Here is a 22964-nt window from a genome sequence, read left to right as displayed (position 1 = left end):
AGTTCCGAATTGCCCAGCGTAGACCAAGAGGAGGATGAGGAATGTCACGATACAATTGACGGAATATGTTCGGTACCCCGTGGGTGTGCTCGAGATGTCTGTCCCGATATATGCGACTTGGTGAGGCAAGGCAATTCAGAAAATGGACCCGGTTTTACAGCTCAGGTACGTATATGCCCTATCATGAAGGCTATGCTGTTAAAAGTGAAAATTAATTGGCGTAGTTGCTCCCGAGAGACTGCTAAGTCCTGCCCTCCTAAATCATGCTCGAAATCTTGCCAGGGAGTATGCGACTCTTTCGGAACGCCTTGCTGGCTCATTTGAAAAAGAAACGGCCAAAAGAGTAGGGGAGTTAACGGCAACGGTGCAAGCTCTCAAGGAATGGGATAAGGCGCATGAAGTATGTTTACGAAGTTGCTTTCGACAGCAAAGTGCCATTTCTCACTACCCCCAGTCTATAGCAGAATTGAATCATTTACTTGACGACCCGTCTAGCGATCCGGAACTTCGAGAACTGGCATCGGACGACCTTCAGACCACCGTATCCAGTCTTTTCGCTTTGTCAGGGAAATTAAAAGAGAGCCTGATCCCTCGGCACCCATTCGCCGAACTCCCGTGTTTGGTTGAAATCCGACCCGGCGCAGGTGGAGACGAGGCTGGCCTTTTCGCTTCGGAGCTCTTACGTATGTATTTAGCATTTTGTTCACGCCATGGCCTCCGAACAGCCATTCTTAAAAAAGATGTGGAAGACGGCGCTGGAGGTAGCGGATCTGAGGACCGCCTTTCTGAAGCGGTAATGGAAATCGAGGCCCCCGGGAGCTATAATATCCTCCGTACCGAGGCCGGAGTCCATCGTGTCCAGCGAATTCCAGCTACTGAAGCGAAGGGCCGTGTTCATACTAGCGCTGTCAGCGTTATGATCCTACCTAGCTTCTCCGAGCAGAATGATAGTGCTCTTAATTTTGACGACCCAAATTCGGATTATTATATCAACCCGCAGGATGTGCAGTCGGAAAAGATGCGGGCAAGTGGCGCCGGAGGCCAGCACGTAAACAAAACAGAATCTGCTATACGACTTACTCACGTCCCAACTAGCACCGTTGTCGCGGTGCAGGATTCACGTTCTCAACATGAAAACCGCAGAAAAGCCTGGCGATTGCTTCGCTCTAAAATCGCTCAGATGAGACGTGAAGCGCGGGAACAGGAACTTGTGGAATTACGAAGGGGAATAATGGGAGGGGTTGCTAGAATGGGCAGAGGAGATAAAGTTCGCACGTACAATTTTGGACAAAATCGCTGTACGGACCACCGCAGCGGCGTGACGATCCATAATCTCGGTAGTGTGCTTGATGGTGGTGAAGGACTTGATAATATTATGGAAAGTGTGAGCAATTGGCTTGTCGATCAGGAGGTTGGAGTTTTGTGTGGGGAGGAATGGTCGAAGCAACCAAACGAGATATCCAAGAAAGGACCGAACAAGAAAGATACGCGCTAGAGCATAATAGATCAACGTACTCCATACGGAGTACTATTTTATGGACTAGTTTGATATAAAGAGAAGATCTCTGAAAATCCAGGACTAGACGGCCAGATAAGCCAAAGTCTATGATCAGAGGTAAACCGCCAACTCCTTCCATGTCGCGCATACTTTACAAGGATATCTCGAACAGATTGATAGTCTATTTATAAAACCAGTGTTTAGATATACTTTCTCTCTGGATCAAGCGCGTCCAAACTTTCCATTGTTTTCTCGTACCTAAGTCTGAGATTAGCCTTGCGAGTTTTATAGAGATAGGACTCTTGCTAATGGCAGACTTACATGGTGAACACGATTCCGCCACTTAAAATCAGTCTCGCAAGTCGCGGTACAGCGCCAGACCAGAAAGTGAAGATGCCTTCATCTTTGAAGATCTTCGCGGCGCATACAAGACTATTTTTGTAATTCTTCCTTGCTTCGATTGATTGCATTCTACTCGGCATTAGCTCGACCGTAAAAAAGATGAAGCACAAGTATCAAAATAGAGAGATGTGATAGGTGGGTTCGATCTGTACTTGCCTTGTTTTAACAGTGTCGAGTGGTTGTGTGACATAGCTTGAAATACGTGTTAGCTCTTGACGATATGCAAAACAATACTTGGACATACACCGTTATCAGCCCGGCCATGCCTCCAATGAAAAAGGTACTTAGGGTGCCAAGTTTCTCCCCCGGTGCAACGTATCCCTGAGCAAATTGGCGAAGAGTCGTATAACTTCCAAACCTGGTGGCCGAATTTGCGGCTTGTCGCGCTGTTGTGGGAACAAATCCTTGGAAAAACCCGCGAATGCCTCGCTCACGGAAGATCACTGTCGTTCCATGAAGAAATCCCCGCATTCGGGGCTTAGAGGCTTTCCTGTCATCTATTCTGCATGTTGTCAGAACTACTGGGTAAATTCCCTGGATCCAAACCAGCGGATCGCAACCAGGTAAAGGAAGGGCATAGGGTAAAAAGTAAGGAGCACAAACAATTGTGTCTTAATACTCTCAAAGGGGGTAACTGCCAAGAGGGACTCGGTGAAGCCGGCACCAAAGCCGGCAAGAACCGTTCGAGGACCTGATATCTTGCCATCTCTATCTTGAAGCAAAGATTTAAATGTGTCAAATGCCACGAAACCTGTAATCAATAAAAGATTAGTTGGTTGCTTTTTAAGCTCCAGCGTCAATGCTCAATGGATAGACCTACGGATTCCCGCCTTCAATGAATTTCCCACAATTAGTGTCGTACATCCTGCATACCATGCCTTGCCAAAAGGCGGCCAAGGTAGCTTTTTTCCATCCGGTAATCGGCGGTTTAATTGGGTTCTTGTTTTTGCGACTGCAATCGAAACGTTAGGTGGTCGGGTCTCGTCGCGATTCAGGCTTCCATGGAAAACCTACATTCCGCAGGATATGTGATTGCTGAGGCAGGATGGTCAGCAACCTTTTGAAAATCCGCAAAAGAGAATGATAAAGGAGAACTTCAAGGGTATGTACAGATTTCAACAGCTCCCGCCGTGGATCCAGCAATTATTGATCGCAGACTGCTGGGCTTCGCGGTGTGGAGTTAGTAGTTGGCCTGGTAAAACTTGGAATGCTAGAGCGAACCTTCGGCTTCTGTTCACGATCTGCGCTGTCAGGCATGATGCGAGGGTATGGATTATGAAACCAGTTCTTGTGGTGTAAATTCGCGAAATAACGGTGAATTCCAAGCATCAAGTATTAAATAGCTTCCAGCGCCATTGGCAACACCAAAAAGGCCTCCACAATAAACCATCCAACTTAGGTACAGTACATTACCTAACTACGGCGCAGGAAGAGAACCGAAAGTGCTTGATTTGGCGCAGGCAACGGGGAACAATTCTCCGCAGCAATTGAGTGATTAAAGATTCGAATTTTCACAAATTATTGACCAAATCGGAGAGATGATTGGGAGGGTATGTCTTTCCATTTCATGAGTCTTGACTAGATACTACTATCTAAACGGCGGGTTGAAACCCGCAGGCAATCCCCAAGAACAACCCCCACCCCCAAAAAAAAAAAAAATTTTTCTTATTGATTTATTTTTTATTTTTTTATTTTTTTAAATCTCGTTTTTCAGTGAGAGTTAAGTGTTTTGTGGAGCTAAAATTTGATGATTGACTGCTTGGCCCTCATGATGAGGCGGACAAAGAGAACCCGAACATGAGGTGGAGAGAAGTGCCGGTGCGGCCTGCTTCGCATCAAAATGGTGCGATTTGGACATTGGGTAGAATTTTGATATTCTTGATAAGGGGATTCATGGCACAAAAATAATATCGTCATCGAGGACATCAGTTGCCGGCAGGAACCCAGAAACATACTTGGATGAGTATCAATGTCAGCCGAAATATAGAGGTATGTCGCGTTGAACAGGTTCATGGTCCTCAGCATAACACCAAACTAAAATCTGGCCTGAGTGCGTGGTAAACAAGCACATCTAGTGCTAAAATCCCATCAGTGGCAGGCTGTAGCCCATTGGAATGAGAAAATATGCCCCGCAAAAATAGATTGACTAAAACGCCGACATTCACCATTGCGCTGAAAATGCGGATTGCAGCCGGTCACCAAAGAGAGGTCACAAACAAATGTGACAAAACCGAATTCAAATCATATAGCCCTAGCCCCAGCGCCTATTTATAAGAATTCGATGCATGGAGCTTTTAAAACCGAGTGCTGACATGGGCAGTATGATACATATTCGTAAATCAACCGTTGAAATAGGAGCAAGGCGATCGAGGAACCAAACCCGGTGAAGTGATATAAGCAACAGCGGAAAAGGTAGTCCACTGAAGATGAGGAAGCGGGATCCCAGGCATGGTGGATCTCTGAGAATGCTGAAACGAACAAACGGAAAAAGGAAATGCGAGAATTCAAGCGTAAACGAGTCGAACTATAGAGGGGAGAGATAAGTGTGGCGTGAATCTATTTTACGAACCGATTGCGTCGGACTCGAGCCGCCGAAAAGCATCCAAATCGCGGTAACTTAGGATGCAGTAGTAGAAGTTGGCATATTCGAGCGAGAAGACATTGGGTTCGTACGATTGTTCTCTGGATGTCCACCGCGGTGACCCTGAGCACGACCACCCCTGTAGGATCCCCGGAGTGAATGCCCCCGATTTGCTGTTTGTTGCCCGTGCCCCCCACCTATATGGTGAGCTTGGCGATGGTTTTGATTGTCAGAACTCTGAGCAAGTTGTGCAGGTGGGTTACGTTCTGTAGACGCATTTGCTATAGGGCGTGGGATTGTTTCGGGGGTATCATAGACGTAAAGCTTTTTATCAATTGATGGCGGTATCGGTTGAATCTCGGTTCCAAGCTCCTGTTCAATTTTGTATAAATTGTACCGATCATCCCAATTGATAAGATTGATTGCTAAGCCTAGATGGCCAAATCGACCGGAACGGCCAATTCGATGAAGATACGTTTCAGCGTTTTTCGGAAAATCAAAGTTTATGACGACGTTAACGGCTTGGATATCAATTCCTCGAGTGAGTAAGTCCGAACAGACAAGATTACGGCAAACACCGTTCCGAAAGTCATGGAAAACACGGTTTCGATTTTGTTGAAGCATTCTCGCATGAGAATAAAAGCAGGAGTACCCAAGCTCGGTGATTTTCTTTGCAAGCAACTCCACTCGGTTTGTTGAATTGCAAAAAATAATGGACTGATTGATTTGCAATTTGGAAAATAGAGTGTTTAGACAATGGACCTTCTGCCTTTCTTCAACAAAAGCATAATATTGTGTGATACCGCGTAATGTGAGTTCATCCATGAGGTTGATCTCGTACGGATTTCGCATATGCTTGTCCTAGATAATATTTAGCATTTCCTTCAAGTTTATCGGAGTGAAGGGTCTACCTTGAAAGATTTCACGATCATTGGAAAGGTAGCACTGAAAAGCATAACTTGGCGGTCCTTGGGATGGAATGACAGTAGTTGTTCAATAACAGGTGTAAATTCCGGTGATAGAAGCTTATCGGCCTCATCCATTACAAATGTAGTGCATTCAGACAAATCTGCCACACCCTTGCTTGCGAGGTCGAGAATTCTTCCGGGTGTACCAACTATGATATGGACAGTATCACTCAATCGAATAATATCGTCTTGTAGGCCAGTACCCCCAGTGGTTACCATCACATTGATACCGAGATGCTTGCCTAAGGTTTTGCACACTTGTGACGTTTGAAGCGCTAACTCTCTTGTAGGTACGAGTATGAGGGCCTGCGTCTTCGAGATTTTGGGATTGGTGCGTTCTAAAGTTGGTATGACAAAGGCCGCTGTTTTCCCAGTTCCATTTTTTGCCCGAGCGAGTATATCACGACCGGTAAGTGCAACGGGTATGGTTTCTTCTTGGATAGGAGACGGTTTCTCAAAGCCAGCCTCAAATATTCCCATCATCAATTCTCGTTTGATATAAAAATCCTCAAACTCCAAACCCTTTGTGGCTGTGACATCCTGCGAGGAGTCAGCACTGGACAGTGATTGGCTTCATACCACAATATAATCATAGTCACCTCTGTTTGTGTCCTTGTATCTTTTGGGGGAAGTTTAAGCTGTTCCTTCCACTTGGTTTCTGCGCCATTGTCCCTACATTCATTCGCATCAATAATTCTTCATCACTAGAAACACAAATGGAGAAAACGGACCCTAACTTGGCCTTGTTCAGCTGCGAAGCCAATGCTTCTGCCATCGTGAAGAAAGAAAGAGAGAAACAGGGATTGTTGTGTCCCTGAAATGGGCAGTAAGGATGATGATTTGGTGTTTTGGTATGAAGCGAAACGGAGAGTAGAGTCGTTTGGGTGCTCGGGATCGATCGGCTCAACTTAGTCGTGGAGGCAATGCCAGAAGGGCGTAGGATAACGGAAGCTGTAGTAAGTTGGGAGAACCGACAATTCACGGGGGGGATGGTTTCTCGCGAGAAGTAATGATCCGATTTCAGCTTCGGTAAAACGGTCGGTTCGCAAGCTTGGGGCGAGGCCTTCAGTAAAAAGAAAAGAGAGGTCAACTAAATTATGATAGAATACGATAGCCAAAGATGCTGCTTGTTGTTCTGAGAGGATGTGGAAGATCTTGATCAGGAAATGTTCGAATTTGAGGGTGGAGAGCCAGACTGGAAGGAAAATCACAAAAAGACTCAATTGGTTACTAACGAAATCGACTGTACAGTGGACAGAGTACTCCGTACATTAAGCTTGCTTACTAATCAGCAAGCTAATTTCCCACTGTACGGAGTACTCTGTCCCATCCAGAGAAAGCCTATTTCCGTTTCTTTCAATTTTTCCCTTTTTCTTTTTTTTTTTTTTTTTTTTTTTTTTTTTTTTTTTCCTTTTAGTTGCATCAGCTATGTACTCTGTAACCACAGCACCAAATGGCCATATTTCCATATGAACTTTTTCTTACACAAAATACAGGATCAATTTCTGACACAGCGTCATCTCAATCATTCTGCAGGCAACTATTAACTACTATTGAATAAAAGCAAACTGGTAAAGAAGCTCTACCACAATTCTACACATTCTATATATTTTACTGGCTACAAATGTTGCTGCTTATAAGTCATCAGGGAGTGTATGAAGTATGAGAGACAGAGGTAGGGTAGATTGAGAAATGTCAAATAACTATCTACTCTAGGGTAAACAAGTTAACTAAATAATTTTAAATAATCTCAAGATTATTTCAGGCATACATAAAGTACTCTAGACTCTGTATCTTGATTATAACAATTTCGCTGTACTCCGTATATCTTCTTCGTATCTAATAGTATATGGTTCTGTTTAAATAAATCATACATAGTATGGAGTATTCGGTACTCTGGATGGAGAGCCTATATTAAAGAAACCGAAGACAATGAAGAAGGCAAATTGGTGATTTTCTGCAAGTGATTTGGTGATATGGCTGTTTAAGGTCCCGTGGCCATGTAACTGGGTAACTAAGTAATAATACTTGTGCTATACTCGCAAGCCGAGGATCTTGCTGAGGCAAGAACCCAAATGGTCATTATATTACGTTGAAATTTCTGCGGGAGCTCCCAAAATACGTATGCGTGGACATATTTCCTTGTCATATCCTACCTGAAAACTGTGCTTAACTTCGCCGTTCTGGATTAGAAAGAACCCTAAGGGAAGAGTAGGTTTTCCAAGAGGGACTAGGACGGAAAGATGGTGATGTTCAAGAATAGGTACATGCTCGTCGAGGGTTTCATTATTCATGAGAGGTACTTGATGGCGCTTTGGGAAATTAGGATTCGACCGTTCACTTTCCGTTATCGAAGTCACCTTTACTACCACTATCTTCCAAAGGAAATGGTGCTTTGACCTCGCTCAGGCTCAGCAAGCCTGCCGGATTCGTTAGCATGGGGCCGCTCGCCGCTATTACTGCTTAGATACACATACTCAATAACCCGCACGTCCGGAGCAACTCTGATTTCTGCCCTTGAACCTGGGGTAATTAAAATGAATTGGCGCCCAACGGACCGCCTAGCTGCATTCATCTGTTGGAAGAACATCAGCATTGATGTAAAAGAGACTCGACAGGGAAGGAATCCAAGTAACAACGTACTAGCAATTCGATCGTGATTTTGCGGTTTACCGAATCCATATACACGTCGCTAAGAAAAGATCAGAACCACTTAGGCCTTTAGTCACAAGACATGGCGCGGACATACAACTCATCTAAGCAACGAATTGGAGAGCCCATTGCTTCCCATAGTGCCAGTAAGAGGCAGATCTGGGAAAATGATTTTTCCCCCCCCGAAAGGGTCTTTGTCCCCCTCCCAGAGCTTTTTTTAGTGGAATCAGGTTCCACCTAAATAGTTAATCTCTCTACATTATATCCAGGGTCAAGGCCAAAACTATACCTGAAGATCGAGAAGTTTTTCCTTGTGATTCGTAAGGAGCTTTCCACGGAAGCTCCTCTCACTTAGCAGGTATGTAAACTGCAATTTAGCTCTTGCAGAGATATGTGATCTGAATTTGTCCCATCTCTCCCGTCGATTTCGAAGGGTATCAAATAACATCTGATATGTGTTAACGGCACAACTTGCGCTTAACGTTAAAAGGTTGATAGTACCTCGGACAGTTGTTTGAAATCTGTTATCTGCTCTTTAGAGCGCTCGCATTTTGCGTCAGCTTCGGCGGCTGCAGTCGCAATTTCTTCTCGAGATGCTCCCATTCTACGATTGGTTAGCATACTCACATTTGAAAAGGGTCATTTTACGTACTCCTTCTCATATTGTTGTAGACCTTGTGTTAGCTTTTCCAACTTCTTATCCAGACTCCGTGGAGTTTCTCCATCATCGATGTTGACACGGGGAGCAACCATGCTTGCCTTCTCGCTGAAATCTATGACTCGAGCAACTGTCTCTTGTCGATTGCGCTCTATTTCAATTTTATCCCTTATCGCGGCTTCGACTTGGCTAATTGCAGCATTTTTCTCGTCAAGAGCCTTTCTCCGCCTAGCAGAAGCCCTACTTTCTTCGCTCTCGAGCATGCGGACTTTCCGATCGATAGCTACAATTTCCGCATCTTTAGCGGCAAGTTCCCGTTTGATTGACTTCAGCTTCTCCATCATAGCGTCGAGTGCATTGATACCATCTTCATACGAAGCCTCAGCCACACGTTTGTCGTCTTCGGACTCGGTTAGGGCGACTTTTAACCAGTCAAGTCGACCATCTTCCACGCTATCCCTTTCTATAGCCTCTTTTAATTGCTCGATGAAATCCTCTGCCTTTTGTACTTCAAGGTGTAGGTCTCGTTCTCGGCGTTCGTGCCTCACAAGGGCCTGCTTGCATTTCTGGAGATTGTTTAGGGCATTTCTGTGCTCGCTTTCTAGCTCACGCAAGGCATCTTTTAACGTATTTATCACATCATGTTGCATTCTAGGAATTATCGATGAGCATATATCCAATCGCACCCATCATCCAGCGTCATTTACCTGATTTGCATCTCAATATCTGTTTTCATTCGGGCTCTTCCCGTGTATGCCCCAAGAGGAGACTGGGTGGGGTCCCCAGTCCGGCTAAATCCCAAATGGATGCCTCGTCTCCTATCTCTTGCATCAATACAGTAGCAGCGTCTCACATTTTTCGGGGGCGCATTCGTGAACATCACACTGGAAGCTTCGCGCAAGTCCTCGATAAGAAGCATTTGCTCAATGCTGTGGTTGATGATGAGTTGTCGACGGACTAGATCATTATCAATCTACACAGACAGTGAAGCACAGTTAGTAGTACGTCTAAGTTCTCAAGCACTAATACAACTTTGGTTACCTTAAGAATCCTCAATGCAGTATCGAACTTGGTTTCTGGTTCATAGGCAGAAGTGTCCATGGTACCAGCTTCATTTCCAATGAAGATAGGAAAAGTACTGTTGACATTAGTTAATAGCCCTAGGGAACAGTCGATGGAGTATATTGACACTTCATACTTACCAGTCCACACGTTGCATTATTCCAGAAAGGATATTCATATCGCGCTTGCTTGTTACAACAAACCCACTCAATGTGTTCCCAAATGACTTTTCTAGAATAGACGACCACTGAGGCTTAAGAAGTGTGACGTGGATCCCCAGTGGGCCTATGGGTTTTTGACAAAACGAATTTTCTCCTTGAATAGCCCTGATTAATTTTGACATAGTCTCGGGTAACGCATTCTCCTGCTGCAGGCGGTCCTTCATCAAGATACGGAGGTGGTGTTCAGCTTGATGTATCTCCTGTCTTTGTTTGGTAATCGGTTCGCCTGTATCCTTAACTTTGTTTTCTGCCTGAACTATCTCACGTTGTAAACGAGAAATGTCTTTCTTGTGTTCGAGATGGCGATTGCGGACGGCCTCGACAGCAGCGTTCATCTCCTCTAATTCGCTGAGTCTCTGTGCCTTGCTTCCCCCATTGATACCTTCCAGTCTTTGGATTTCTTGTGCAATTTGTTGTTTCATGTCTTCTATTCGGACTTCTGCCGCCTTTATATGATCGCGTATCGTACGTTGTGTCGCCTAGAGGAGCAATTATATAAGTACGGCTGGATGCTGCTAATCGTGAGCAAGTTCATACCTGCAGTTCATGCCGTTCTTGAACATCGCTATCGTACCTTGACTGGATTTCTTTTTTGCTATGATGCAAGGTATCCAATTCAGATTTGGCTTCTCGGACTAGATTTACAGCAATCCCGCAGGCACTATCGGCATCTTGGTATAAGGCGTCGGACCTTTCAACTTCGCCCTCTAGAACGGTAATTTTCTGGGTGGCCTTGATAATTTCCTCATCAAAGCTATCGCGTATCTGAATAATGTTAGCTTGATTAAGCAGCGTCACACATTTCAATTGATTACGGCGTACCCGCTCTTGTTCCTCGACCTGCACCCATGCCATTTGTGCACGTAAGTTTCTCAACCGGGCCCTAATACCTTCATGGCGGTTTGACAAAGCTAATCGAGCCCTAGCTTTATCTCTTTTAGCTTCTAGATCTTTCAATTCACCGGAGTGAGTAAGTATCTTGGTATTTAGATGCTCGATAGATTCCTCAATCAAATGGTAATCCTGGTCAAGTTGTTCTAATTGAACGCCTTTGACAAAAAATCTATACTTCTCTGCGGGGCTAGAAGAACTTAAAAATTGCCGTGCCATATCTTGAGTCAAGACATTCATCGGATTGTCGATTTGGAGTGCGAAATAATCTGTGATCGAATCAAGGTCACTCCTTTTTGTTGACACTACCCGACCAGAAGCGTTTTTGATTCGGAATCCACTTGTTCCGCTTTTGGAGAAATGTCTTTCGATAGTAATGGAGCGGCCGAATTCATTAGGCAAATAGGCACTGTCGCCTTGATTTTTAATCCGAACAACAATCGTGGCAGATCTGAATCAAATATTAGAAACGAATCGGATACATCACAATCACGGATGAACATACTCCTTGCCCTCTTTGATAAATTTCCTCAAGCTTTGACCGCGATTAGTCGCAGAGGCTTTTCCACCCAGACAGATAGTCAATGCTGAAAGTACAGCGCTCTTCCCACTTCCATTCTTACCAACAATGAAGTTTATCAGTGGCCCCAGCTCCATGGAAAGATGCTCATGACACATGAAATTGTAGCAATCTACGCGCTCGATAATACCATTCTCAACAGGACGATTCTCTCCGAGCATCTCATACTTGTCCCGCAATGCCTGGGTCGCGCGCTTGTATTCGTGTTCATCGTCGGTATGGTCCAGTGACGAAGTAGAGGGTGTGGATAGGAGGAACGGATGGACTTCCTCAGATACCGAAGCACCAGATAATCGTGCTCGCTTTCTCTATGTGGTCAATAAACTTGTTAATGAAACAGGTTTAAAGTTGTTTTGGGGATTGGAGGCACGCACATTTTCATGTTGCTGTCCAGATGGCACATCCGGGCTCTCGGATAAATTATGGGTTCGCTTTATAGGACCCATGGTCTAAAGTATCTATACACAGGACCTAGGTTACTTTAAGTATGAAAACTTCAAAGACTCAGGTAAGCATCTCGCGTTAAATTTTGCGAGTGAGTGGGCAACTCCCAACGCGTAAAGCACGCGCGGTAATGTTTAAATCATTTGGCGAGTCGCCAGCTGGGGTCGGCCGCCTGCCCAGATCCGGTCTAGCCCCGTCCCGTTCAGATCACCCTCACCCACTCCGTACTCCGGTAAGTACGGAGTACTCCGTACGGCATACGGAGTAGTTAACGTAATCCACCACCGAGCAAAACACCAAAATATACATACAAATTTTAACTCTGTGCTCTCTTATGTCTCAACAACATTGTTGAATATAGACTTTAGAATTTATATGCAGAGTACGGAGTATATAGACACTTAATAAACAGTCTTATCAATTTTATTATTATTTGTAAAGATACTTTGATATATGCTAGTAAAAAGATAATAAAATACTATAACTTAAGAAATAATTATTATATTTAGATAATTCTTATAATTTACAAAGTTTATTATAACTGTATAGTATCTTTTTCATTTTATAATGATCAGACATGAACTTGTTAAGATACAAGAGAGCAAAAAGTTGAGATTTGTATGTAGTTATATTTTGGTGTTTCGCTCGGTGGTGGATTATGTTAGCAATGTTTCCTCTGAAACCTAGTACGACTACTGGTAGTTCCCGCGCGAATCTCACTCTTGTAATAGCAGGCCTTTTATCTACTACCAAACCGAATAACGATGGAAAGTTACCCAGATTGACACAGGGCAACTTTTCTGGCTCTGTTTACCATCACATGATAAACCTTTGATGTGGTTTGCAAGGGACTTGAAATGGTTGCAGCCAAACCTCCTTCCAGCACCAAAACCAACCCTCTTACATTGCCAGCATGGCGGAGCTTTCACCAGCTGAAAAATCTATCATCAAGGACCACCCTTTAGCAGGCTCACTTAATGATATACGCAACTTGCTGCAAGAGGCTGAGACAATCTATGAGTCCCATCTAGTTCCATCTGATGGTGTCATTGATAGTCTTGACCAACTCTATCAAAATGTACTTTCAAAACTTCTTTCTGCTCTTCTGAGAGGGGATGCAGCCTTTAACCTTCATTCATGAATTGCTGATCAAAATGTGGATTCGGATTTGGCAGACCTATTTAAGCGCATCTGGCGAGGTCACCTCCACTATGATCACTGTTGACCGCTAGTCCAGCTTGTCATTCAAAATGCTGCTGACACCAGCATCTGGAAAGCCATCTACAACCTCATCACCACCATCTCTTGTAATACCCCTTTGTCAAGCATTCCCCCCTTATTTGATGCTACACCAGTGAGATTCACATTATCATCACAGAAAGGATCTGAGCAGACATGTCTGCTGGTGAAAGAGAGAATATTTGAAGAGATTCATAAGTGCATCTTTCAAGATGTGGGGGGCTTCTTCACCAAATATTTTGAAGAAAAGAATTAGAGCATCAGAGCAGATGCCATCTGTCAACATATTCTGAAATTCAGCAGTAATAGTGAATGGGTCAAGTTCTCCAATCCCTTAGTGCAGAATGCTGTTCTTGATTGATAGCTCTGGTTCCAGAACAACTTTCTCTCAGACACACAGAGTGTTTACTTGATGACAAGCAAGAAGAATCTCATTAGCCTAGAGACAGAGCAACAGGTTAATCTTTTACTAAAGATCTGGGTACAGAGTGATTCAAATGAGAAACATAACTGAAAGAATATTCATTATCAGACACCCGGTCGCCGACCTACAGAATCATCCAGCTTGTCTTATGTAAATCAGTAGAGCCATAACCCATGGCCGAAGGCTGGTGTCTAGGCTATGCAGTATGGCAAGGGACCTTGGAACAGATACCACTATTACTCAGCAACCACAAGATCTTTTCATCTGAATTTTGAGAGACAAACTCAATAACACTCTTTAAACAAACTGTTCAATTTTCTTTATCATATTCTTTCTAGTTGTTGTGTTATCACACTCTTTTTATCTGAAAAATCTCTTACTGGACAATCTCTTATTTTGATTTTCCTTAAGACTTGCTTTCTCACATTTTGTTGAGGTGTGTCAAGCAAGCTAGAGTTCTTATCTTATCTTATCTTATTCGTCTACGTCTTCTCATCTGATCTTTGCTCCCCAGACTTTGTGCCAACACTACTATAAAGATTTATATGTAATATTCCATCTTATTTACTAGTATTTAATATCTAATTTGAATATCTTAGTTGGTTGTTGGGATATTGCTGGTTCTGTAATGAGGGTTGATTTTGAAGCTGTAGTCATTGGGTGGTAAAAATCATTGGATGGTCGGAAACATTAAGTACTCTACCAAACGGAGTACATTTAAAGGAATAAAGATCACAAGCATCACATCCACAAACAGCAACCTTGGGTGTCTGGACCAATCTTTTTAAGCATTAAACCTGTTGAAAACTAATTATGCTGCAGATATCCCAACGTTATAATGGATTTGGGCCCGCACTGGGGCTAGGCTTAGTATCCGACCTTAGCTAAAATATACATGATGTGTATTTAGGTGCCGTTCTAGAAAGCTACCCGGTCTTAGGCTATTTTCCATGGTTAGGCTGTCATGGGCTCTTCAGCAACGTAGTGGAGATATGCGCCCAAGAGCTTCGTGCCCTCGATATAATTACGCCGGTCGAGCTTTTCGTTGGCGGAGTGAGGAGCATCGGTGGAGCTACCCATGGGGAGTAATAGCACATTTTTGCCCGTGGCCTCTTCGAAGGTCAAAGTGATGGGGATACTTGCGACCCGTTAGTTCTACCTGTATTATTGTGACAGTGTTGGATTGTATCCATACCTTCCACCCTCACGTATCATATCTGGTGCCACTCCGAATACTTGTTCGACAGCTTTGCTAGCAGCTTCAAAGTTCCAGTGGTTGGGGCTGGCAACCCACCATTTTCCGTCATGCATGAGCGACACTTCAGCAGTGTTCTTGCTCTTCAACTTCGCGAATTCAGAATTGATATACTCTGTAACCAGTCTGGTCACATCCTCGCTCTGCATGTTAGGCACTGTTCGGATAGAGAACTTCCCGTTAACCTTAGCGGGAATCACGGTTTTTGCGCCCGGTCCATAATATGCGCCCTCAATTCCATGGATAGAGAGCGAAGGGAATCTCCATCGGCGCATCAAGGTTTGCTCCTTGGTTGAGAAAATCGAGGTTTTGCTTCCCAAAGACTCATGGAAATCATCCATTGAATAACTGATGGAATCATATAACGCCTTCTCGTCCTCTGATAGAGGCGCGACAAGGTCCGCAATTCCTGGGATAAGAATATTCCCTTCCGGGTCAACAAGGCGTGATAGAAGTGTCACGAGATCGACCATAGGTTCGTGGGCCGTTCCACCGAAAACTCCACTATGCAAGTCCTGACCTGGGCCAGACACCGACAAAGAATAGTAGTTACAGCCTCGCAGCCCATAAGTCAAACATGGTTTCTCGGTTCCCAACCAATAGTTATCAGATATGCACACAGCATCTGCATCCTTGAAATACTTGTTGCCTTCTGCCTTGACAAACGCTTCCAACCCCAGGGAGCCGTATTCCTCCATTCCTTCAAAGCAGCAAAGGAGATTGACAGGGAATTCAATGCCGGCTTTCTTGTGTGCTTCGATAGCATTGATCCAGCCCAGCACAGGGCCTTTATCGTCAGTGCTTCCACGCCCATACATCCTTCCCTTGTCGTCGACAGTAAGGGTGAAGGGATCTGTGCCCCATCCATCGTCCTTCGCAGCAGGCTGCACATCATAGTGCCCGTAGACAAGAACCGTGCGCTTGCTCGTATCATTCCCATAGCGGGCTAGAACCACTGGTGGGAGTTCCAAATGCTCCCTCCCGTGCTCTTTTCCTAAGGGACGCAATTCTACCTCGGCACCGAGAGCTTCGAGCTCGGAAACAAGAAAATGTGCCATCTGTCACAGCATGAAAAATGTAAGAGACCAGTTTAATAGAACTTCCGTTGACCGACTCCATGTGACTCGCCTTGACAACATCTCCTCTTCTCTCATCTTGAGCAGAGACTGAGGGAATTGCAACCGCTTTTCGCAAACCTTTGACCAATGTTAGTGTAAGTCCACACTGCCGGGATTTTGCTAGGTGTCCTCACGATCAATAAAAGACTCTGCGAGGTTATCAACCCTGATTCATCAGTCAGCAGCATGGTCATAAACGAGGAACGTTTGACGGGGCACGACTCTTTGAAGTATGGCTCAAGCTGGGGTGCCATGTTTGCGTCCCTGATGTTGCCGTAATACGATCTTCGCTGAAAGCTAGTTGCTAATATTGGATGGCGAAATGATATTTTTTTTGGATGCAGATGGTGAATGTGATATCTTGCGTGGAGGGTGGGAGAAAAGCACTGTTTGAGCAAGCATGCGCCCGACAACAGGATCCGATCGAAAGAGGGGTTGGTGGGGGACATTGGAAGACCGATATGGCTAGATGCGGAAAGACAGGGCAAAGGATTAACTTAACCACGCATGAGGAACCGAAAGAGTCAGGATCCCAGCTGCCTACGGTGGAGATGGGAACGAACAATTGTTTTCTCGTTATCATTACGTAGGTCACGAAACTCAAGGTAGTATTCGACGCAATTCCTCCAAGTGAATCACAAGGATCATGCTTGCTTCATATTTTATCAAGACACAAAATATCGGTCTCCATATCAGAGGTACGAAGCCCAGGCTTTGAAGTTGAATCGGTTTTTGGGTATTCAACTCTGGAGTACGGAGTACATGCGCGTCTATTGAAGGTAGGCACCTAGCCGTGTATGGAATTTGTCGTATCTTGGTTTTCCGGGAGTAGTTACAGAGCCGCTATCACGAGGTGTTGTAATGCCGAGGAGCGTACGGAGCACTCCGCATTCCATACATATTTACTTGATATACCCCCTTGGGCTTCCAATAATGATAGAATTCTACCGTGCTATCCAACCCCTAACCAGGCCGCTTAGAAGGATAAAAGGGGAACACAATAAATCGTAGATAGTAATACATGAAGGGCCGAGTGGCTGGCACATCTTTCCAAGAAGTTGCTCCGACTAGGGCAATACCATCGCCACGTTGCCCGAATTTGCTAACTTGTAAAAATATCGTCTAACGCAATTTGCCCATTTCTTTTCTACCGGACTCGCAGTATACATCTTCCAATTCCAGGAGTCGTGCCAGAGCGTCATTGATCTCTTGCTAAAACCTCTTTCCGCAGCTGACGGTCCTCGCGCGCAATTGTTCGCTTGATTCCCCAGCGCGATTTGACAGCTTCAAGAACTTGCTTCTGGATCGCCTTCTTCTCCGCACTCGCTTCACATACCATTGCAACAAAAAGGGTGTTGCAGCCAAAGCGGCGGGCCAAATTCCCCCGGCTCCATGTCACTGGATCTTTCAGCCGGAGCTGACGAATTTCATCCACTTCCTTAGCCGTCAAGATATTTTTCTTTGGAGATGAACGTTTGGACACAAGGGGAAGACTGTGGGGTGTGCTGGTAATATCGAAATCGGACTCAGAGCGCAATTTCCGTCGGATATCGTTGGGCGGGAGGAACTTGGTTGGTGTGCGGTAAACAGAGGGCGCGCTTGAAGGGGGGTTGTAGACGATGTGATCATATTCTTGAGTCGGAGATTGGCTAAAGGACGCCTCTGGTTTGGCCCGTAAGCGTTGTTTTAAGCGACGGTATGTTGATTGATTCCTTTGGGCCAAAACGGTGGATTCGGAACAGAATGGAAGGAGGAAAGGTAGGCTTAGAATTGGACGTTTAGGTAAAGGGGCTGGGGCGGGCATAGTGGCACCGTCACAATACGTCTTTCTTATGACCTTGAAAAGAAATAAATAAAAAAAAAAAATATGGTGGAGGGGAAAGGGTGCCTAGGGATGGTGTGCTCGTTTTGCACAGGAGTGTTCTGAAGTCAGGAAACCAAGGGACAGGAATTATGAACTATGTACTCTGTAGTTGGTTAGAAAAAGAATATAAAATTTATGGGGAAAAAACTGGATGAATATTGAGGATGATGGACAGCCACCAAACTTTTGCTGGAAGCATGAAATGTTTCAACCTGAATGGAGAATTTCTCTCAAAGGACCATGAGGCGTGCTGCTCTGATTGGAGCAAGGGCTAGCGCGGCCTGCATGTACTCAAAGTTACATACGTGTGTGCCGTACTCCGTACGGAGTACGGAGTATGGAGTACAGAATACGGAGTACGCATCGTACTACATTTGTATCATTATAGCGCCCTACACGACAAACTTAGGCTAGTTCTGGATACTGTGAGCATTTAGGGATATAGTACTCCGTACTCCGTACTCCCTACCGAACAGAGTACGGAGAACTATGTCACCCTTTGCGCTAGGGCTATCACACCACCTGCTTGGTAACTAACCTGTACCTTCAATTGGTACGGAGTACTCTGTACACTGAACACCATTTTCAGTGCAGTTGCGTCCAAAGCCGCGACAAATGCAAGGGCCTATCTGAAGAATCACATATTTTTCTCCTGTACAGAGTACAGATGGTGCAGTCATCCACTGTTACATGCCACATAACCCATACTTAATTATGGCACTTGGAATGTTGCAGTGGAGGCCTCAGCGTCTTAGATATCTAACTAGCGGTTAAAGCATACCCAATCCTGCTTTTGGCTCCAAGTGGTTTGAAATGCGCCTAGATCAGCTCCTCCATGCTTGAGACAGAGCGATATTCGTTACAATGTATGGAGTATGTAGTTACATCTACTGGCTCTGGACTCTTTGGGTAGCTTTGCTGCAGCTCCCTTGCACCAAAAAGACGTCACTGGTTAACTGTTAACTCCGTAGTACCGGTCAACTCAATAGTTATTCAGTAAGTACTCCGTAATGTCAACCTTCAAGAATATTTTATTACCTTTATGATCACCTCACTCCATTTAATACCAACTCGAGTTTATTATCATACCATATTAGCAACCTCAACACCACTTTCTGAGTTTTCCACTTGTGTACTCCATACTTGCCTGCATATCTAGCAATCAGCCCCATTCAAACCGCAACCCTTATGGTTACTCGCTTGATCGATGGCTGGGACCTCCGCTGCATCTCAAAGTTCCACCGTCAGACCTGGGCCCCTTTTGCGCAATAGTGGTCCATCCAGAGGTACTGGGGCAAAGGGAGAAATGCAAAGCAAAATCGCAGTGACCAGTGATGAGTCAGTCCCGGAAACATACAAAATTAGGTCTTTACTTCAAAACAACGCGCCCGGATCCGTCAGACCTCCTTCGCCTTTGATCCCTCTCAATCTAGGAAGGTCTTCCGTGTCACCTCACGGTACGAAGAATGCCTCTATGGCTCCATCCTCTCCCGGTCGGCAATTTCCTTCATCCCCAAGGACGCATTCACCAGCCTCGTCCCAAATCTTTGAACGCAGTGTTCAAGAAGATATCGGCCCTTCCCAAACCTCTCCGGCGATTCCCTCACATATTATGACAGAAAATCATATTCCCCCAATTCTCGATGCCTCCTCGGCCGCCTTAACTGATGTCCGATTGGATCCGGACTCGGTTGAAATTATCACGCACAACTTCCATCAGCCTGCGTCTCTCGCTGTCAGCGGGCATCTTGACCATGCACTGTCGGCGTCCTGGTGTGATGAAGCGAATTCCCAGCGTATGGCAGACGTTGATGATTCGGCGTCTAATTATGGCGCTCCTCATGACCCTACCGATGTCCGGCGTCTGAGCTTCGTTTCGTTTGCCGACGTTGTGCATGGTGAACTTGCTGAAACTGCCGACCACATTTCTGTAGGAGATTCCACGTATGTGGGAGGACTAAGTACTTTCGGAGCACGAAATAGGTCCCCATCTCCTTTCCATTCTCCAGTGTCCTCTTCTCATGGCCGTGGTACGTCGCCTCCAGCCAGCGTGTCTCCCGAATCTCGGGCGCTAGAAATCTCCCCCTATCGCAAAGGTCGCGGGCCTGGCAGCCCTACCTTCAACTCGCATAGCCCGACAGCTGGAACATTTAATACAGGGGATTTGAATATCGAAACCATGAGGCAAGCTCTACGCAGGACGGAGAGCGGAGATCTTGGGGCCTTCAAAAGCCAGCCAGCCAGTGCTGTAGGAAGCGGCGATGGCCTGTATGATCGGCCTTTTAGGTGATCTGCATTGCCTTGATGGGTTCAGAGAAATAACCTGCATACAGTTCCGTGGTCTCGTCCATAGGGCGGGATGTCTATCAATTTATCACAGTACGCTCTTATCACATTTTAATTTGCATTTGGGCCTGGCTATTCCCTTCTGTCTCTCCTTCATTTTACTATTTCCTTGGCCTTTTCCTTTTCTAAATATTCTGCTCATACCGGGACATGGCGTGGAACAGGTCTTGCTGTATATACATCTGTTTTGATTTTTTTTTTTTTTTTTTTTTTTTTTTTTTTTTTTTTTTTAACTTTGATTTCAAGCGCATTTTCTTGTATACTTCATCCCCATGCTTTGGCATTTGCTGTTGAAGGCATCATTAAGTCCAATTTCTCACTTTCGGCGGATAGCCGAACATATACTGTGAAGTTGATTCATCATGCTATACCAACAAGTATCTGGTCTCATGTCTGCTACTACAACAGTCCTAGGTGTGAAAACAACAAAACGACAGATCGGTTCAGTCCAAGGGCAACACTATACTTACGCGAAAAAATGCCACATAGACGCACAAGGGGATAAGAGTGCAAGATCAGAATTCGGCAGCTTGGGTACGCCTTAGGGTGTCAAGAGCTCGATCAATGGTCGATTCAAGTATATGGGTATCTTCTAAACCGACACTGATTCTGATTAAATCTGAAGCGACACCAAAGGAATTTGCCTGTTTCGGACGATTAGGCTGGAAAGGAACTAAATATGTTCGGGCGATACTTACCCACTCCAATTCCCCATAATGCGCCAATAATGTGTATGGGGAGCTTTTGAAATAGGTTAGGCTTCAATGGACCCAAATCAATAGAGAATCAAACGGACCTTAGTGTAAAATTAGTGCCTAAACTTGGGCCTTTCATCACCTCAAGGGCATCAAAAAAAGCGATAGCTGCATCCGTCGAATTGAATGTTACAGAAAACAATCCTCCATAGCCACCGTTCGGGTTTCGACATTTTTCATAAAGCGGCATTGTCGAACTGTATTTAGGATAATAAAGGTCCTTGACTATGCACGAATCAGTGAGAAGAACCGGTGTTCTAAATTCCAGAGGATACGAACCCAGTGAAGACGCTTTTAACCGGGCAGTGAGAGCTTCCGCCGAAGCATTAATTCTTTCGATCCGCGAAACAAAGTCGCGGCTGTTCCGTTCCAAAAAAATAGCGTCCTCTGCCCAGTAATTATCCTCATATTCCCTTTCAAGAATATCCCTTAGCGCTTGATAATACCGGCCGTGGGGATTATAGACAGCGCTTCCACCCATGACGTTACTGTCGCCACTAAATATTTTCGTTAAGCTACTGACAACGATATCCGCATAAGGCAAAACATTGACATTAATAAAGTTTCCCACGGACTCGTCCACGACGACAGCGAAATCGTATTTGGAAGCTAAATTCTGGATACGTTCGAGATCGGGGGATTTCAACAATGGGTTTCCCGGAAATTCGGTAAACAGCGCTAGGTATCTTTCCCCTAATTCTAAGCGTTGTTCAAGATCGTCGAGGTCTTCAGAAGATCCATGGCCATAGAATAAAACTCCAGGGCCCCATTTTTCTAAAACTTTCAGAGTATCAATATAGGGAAATCCAAAACAAATACTCTTCAGCTGACCACGGGCCATCAATAGTGCCTGATGGGAATTAAATATCGAACTCATCCCGGTGGGATACAAGTAAACATGTTGTTCCGATAACCCCGCAATTCGTCCATTAGTTGAGGAGCTTTTAAGGGCTTCTGTGAGCTCAACATTTGCAGTGAGAGAACCAGCAATTCTTCTTTTCACTGCCAGTTTCGCGTTGTTGGCCAACAATGGGCTGAGATTGCGTCCAAAACGCTCTTCAATGAACTGGTCAAACTCACAACCTTCAGAGTGTGAGGTTTCCAAGCTGGCTGAACCTTGCACTTGAAATGATGTTTCCTTCGCTACATTGGGCCCCGAATCACATCGCTGATACCTTTTAGGTCCTTTGTTGACTTTTCGCATGTTTATTGGCACCTTGCATGAATGGTTGTGTTCAAGCACATACCCATCTGCAAGCAGCTTCAGGCAGAATTCGCTCCGGCGACTAGATATTCCATCTCCACTATGCTGCCACACTTGTTTGGCGAGGTGGTTATATATCTTAGGATATAAAATGCAGTAAAGCTTCGCAGTGACACTTGAGAGTTGTTCGTCACTCGACGTCTCAGAAGCTGAGAGTGGCATTACCATCAAACTCACAACACGAATTTTTGCGTGGGTGTCAAGAGGGAGTCGCGACACCATAAAATCGTGGCATCGAGATGCAGTCTTAAGCGACGGAAAAGGCATCGCCGACTCGCCTGGATGTCCAAATTGGCGGATGATATGAAATACCAGCTCCCGGATGATTTTGTGCATAAAGAAGCGTGGATAACCGGTCCTCATCACTTTTATGACCCAATCCTGGCCTTCTTCATAACCCACATTTGCGCTCCAAGTAGGAAGTGACACACTGACAGCCTACGGTTTAAATGTTAGCAGTGCTAGATAGCAATTATATATCAAGGGGGGCAAGCAAAGCATAGATCAAATGCAAGTTGCACTCAAGACCCTTATGATGTCCGGCCTCGCAGAATGTAAGACGACATATGTAATGATTAGATACTCAATAGGTAAATACAAGCATCTTTGAGAAAATTTGAAAAACAGGGAGTATATGATATGATAGATCTATTACATAGGTATTTGACATACATGAGATGTATTTGGCGGAATTGGTTCCCCCAATGCTACTGCCTGGGACATTTTGGGAGCTTTCAGAAAG

At 44.9% G+C, this 22964-nt stretch overlaps 10 protein-coding genes across 10 annotated transcripts; 2 read left to right on the top strand and 8 right to left on the bottom strand.

The window, feature by feature from the left end:
- Positions 1–11: 11 nt before the first annotated feature.
- Positions 12–1541, top strand: D8B26_001189 (uncharacterized protein). Its single transcript, XM_003065216.2, has 3 exons — positions 12–165; positions 225–400; positions 455–1541. Exons 1-3 carry the CDS (start codon positions 66–68, stop codon positions 1493–1495), a joined length of 1317 nt encoding a protein of 438 aa, XP_003065262.1. The 5' UTR covers positions 12–65; the 3' UTR covers positions 1496–1541.
- Positions 1542–1551: 10 nt separating this feature from the next.
- On the bottom strand, positions 1552–3312 carry D8B26_001188 (uncharacterized protein). Its single transcript, XM_066123466.1, has 9 exons — positions 3122–3312; positions 3011–3065; positions 2915–2935; positions 2721–2852; positions 2504–2651; positions 2145–2402; positions 2057–2092; positions 1820–1969; positions 1552–1756 (listed from the first exon to the last, which is right to left on the bottom strand). Exons 1-9 carry the CDS (start codon positions 3227–3229, stop codon positions 1699–1701), a joined length of 966 nt encoding a protein of 321 aa, XP_065979540.1. The 5' UTR covers positions 3230–3312; the 3' UTR covers positions 1552–1698.
- Positions 3313–4517: 1205 nt separating this feature from the next.
- On the bottom strand, positions 4518–6582 carry DHH1 (DExD/H-box ATP-dependent RNA helicase dhh1; the record flags this gene model as incomplete). The annotated part of the gene is made up of 4 exons (XM_066123465.1): positions 6181–6582; positions 6049–6121; positions 5393–5989; positions 4518–5342 (listed from the first exon to the last, which is right to left on the bottom strand). Exons 1-4 carry the CDS (start codon positions 6222–6224, stop codon positions 4518–4520), a joined length of 1539 nt encoding a protein of 512 aa, XP_065979539.1. The 5' UTR covers positions 6225–6582.
- Positions 6583–7676: 1094 nt separating this feature from the next.
- Positions 7677–8704, bottom strand: SMC6_3 (Structural maintenance of chromosomes protein 6; the record flags this gene model as incomplete). Its single annotated transcript, XM_066123464.1, has 6 exons — positions 7677–7869; positions 7927–8024; positions 8093–8141; positions 8199–8338; positions 8391–8549; positions 8603–8704. 6 exons carry the CDS (start codon positions 8702–8704, stop codon positions 7821–7823), a joined length of 597 nt encoding a protein of 198 aa, XP_065979538.1. The 3' UTR covers positions 7677–7820.
- SMC6_2 (Structural maintenance of chromosomes protein 6) lies at positions 8452–9898 on the bottom strand. The gene is made up of 3 exons (XM_066123463.1): positions 9801–9898; positions 8603–9732; positions 8452–8549 (listed from the first exon to the last, which is right to left on the bottom strand). The coding sequence occupies exon 2, from the start codon at positions 9407–9409 to the stop codon at positions 8741–8743; it is 669 nt and encodes a 222-aa protein (XP_065979537.1). The 5' UTR covers positions 9410–9732; positions 9801–9898; the 3' UTR covers positions 8452–8549; positions 8603–8740.
- SMC6_1 (Structural maintenance of chromosomes protein 6) lies at positions 9463–11959 on the bottom strand (the record flags this gene model as incomplete). Its single annotated transcript, XM_003065213.2, has 7 exons — positions 9463–9732; positions 9801–9897; positions 9962–10521; positions 10580–10807; positions 10865–11384; positions 11439–11821; positions 11888–11959. 7 exons carry the CDS (start codon positions 11957–11959, stop codon positions 9463–9465), a joined length of 2130 nt encoding a protein of 709 aa, XP_003065259.2.
- Positions 11960–14254: 2295 nt separating this feature from the next.
- On the bottom strand, positions 14255–16505 carry D8B26_001183 (uncharacterized protein). Its single transcript, XM_003065212.2, has 5 exons — positions 16216–16505; positions 16128–16159; positions 16004–16071; positions 14816–15933; positions 14255–14758 (listed from the first exon to the last, which is right to left on the bottom strand). The coding sequence occupies exons 1-5, from the start codon at positions 16440–16442 to the stop codon at positions 14575–14577; spliced, it is 1629 nt and encodes a 542-aa protein (XP_003065258.2). The 5' UTR covers positions 16443–16505; the 3' UTR covers positions 14255–14574.
- A 308-nt stretch (positions 16506–16813) lies between these two features.
- D8B26_001182 (mitochondrial 54S ribosomal protein mL58) lies at positions 16814–17923 on the bottom strand. Its single transcript, XM_003065211.2, has one exon. The coding sequence runs from the start codon at positions 17795–17797 to the stop codon at positions 17192–17194; it is 606 nt and encodes a 201-aa protein (XP_003065257.2). The 5' UTR covers positions 17798–17923; the 3' UTR covers positions 16814–17191.
- A 1064-nt stretch (positions 17924–18987) lies between these two features.
- On the bottom strand, positions 18988–22771 carry D8B26_001180 (uncharacterized protein). Its single transcript, XM_003065209.2, has 4 exons — positions 21238–22771; positions 21000–21183; positions 20902–20944; positions 18988–20847 (listed from the first exon to the last, which is right to left on the bottom strand). The coding sequence occupies exons 1-4, from the start codon at positions 22583–22585 to the stop codon at positions 20719–20721; spliced, it is 1704 nt and encodes a 567-aa protein (XP_003065255.2). The 5' UTR covers positions 22586–22771; the 3' UTR covers positions 18988–20718.
- On the top strand, positions 19065–20708 carry D8B26_001181 (uncharacterized protein; the record flags this gene model as incomplete). Its single annotated transcript, XM_003065210.2, has 2 exons — positions 19065–20125; positions 20693–20708. The coding sequence occupies 2 exons, from the start codon at positions 19065–19067 to the stop codon at positions 20706–20708; spliced, it is 1077 nt and encodes a 358-aa protein (XP_003065256.2).
- Positions 22772–22964: the final 193 nt, after the last annotated feature.

This window comes from Coccidioides posadasii, chromosome 1 (genome assembly GCF_018416015.2).
Source record: "Coccidioides posadasii str. Silveira chromosome 1, complete sequence".
NCBI classification, from domain to species: Eukaryota; Fungi; Ascomycota; class Eurotiomycetes; order Onygenales; family Onygenaceae; genus Coccidioides; species Coccidioides posadasii.
This window is presented reverse-complemented; position numbering and strand designations above follow the sequence as displayed.

Coding starts and splice junctions, on each gene's coding strand:
- D8B26_001189 (XM_003065216.2), top strand. CDS start 66: ATGTTCGGTACCCCGTGGGTGTGCTCGAGATGTCTGTCCCGATATATG. Junction 166..224: donor GACCCGGTTTTACAGCTCAG/GTACGTATATGC, acceptor TAATTGGCGTAG/TTGCTCCCGAGAGACTGCTA. Junction 401..454: donor AATGGGATAAGGCGCATGAA/GTATGTTTACGA, acceptor CACTACCCCCAG/TCTATAGCAGAATTGAATCA.
- D8B26_001188 (XM_066123466.1), bottom strand. CDS start 3,229: ATGCTTGGAATTCACCGTTATTTCGCGAATTTACACCACAAGAACTGG. Junction 3,066..3,121: donor ATCGTGAACAGAAGCCGAAG/GTTCGCTCTAGC, acceptor CACACCGCGAAG/CCCAGCAGTCTGCGATCAAT. Junction 2,093..2,144: donor ATGGCCGGGCTGATAACGGT/GTATGTCCAAGT, acceptor ACGTATTTCAAG/CTATGTCACACAACCACTCG.
- SMC6_2 (XM_066123463.1), bottom strand. CDS start 9,409: ATGCAACATGATGTGATAAATACGTTAAAAGATGCCTTGCGTGAGCTA.
- D8B26_001183 (XM_003065212.2), bottom strand. CDS start 16,442: ATGTCCCCCACCAACCCCTCTTTCGATCGGATCCTGTTGTCGGGCGCA. Junction 16,160..16,215: donor CTTGAGCCATACTTCAAAGA/GTCGTGCCCCGT, acceptor CTGATGAATCAG/GGTTGATAACCTCGCAGAGT. Junction 16,072..16,127: donor CGCAGAGTCTTTTATTGATC/GTGAGGACACCT, acceptor CATTGGTCAAAG/GTTTGCGAAAAGCGGTTGCA.
- D8B26_001182 (XM_003065211.2), bottom strand. CDS start 17,797: ATGCCCGCCCCAGCCCCTTTACCTAAACGTCCAATTCTAAGCCTACCT.
- D8B26_001180 (XM_003065209.2), bottom strand. CDS start 22,585: ATGAGGACCGGTTATCCACGCTTCTTTATGCACAAAATCATCCGGGAG. Junction 20,945..20,999: donor GGCACTAATTTTACACTAAG/GTCCGTTTGATT, acceptor CTATTTCAAAAG/CTCCCCATACACATTATTGG. Junction 20,848..20,901: donor ATTATGGGGAATTGGAGTGG/GTAAGTATCGCC, acceptor CGTCCGAAACAG/GCAAATTCCTTTGGTGTCGC.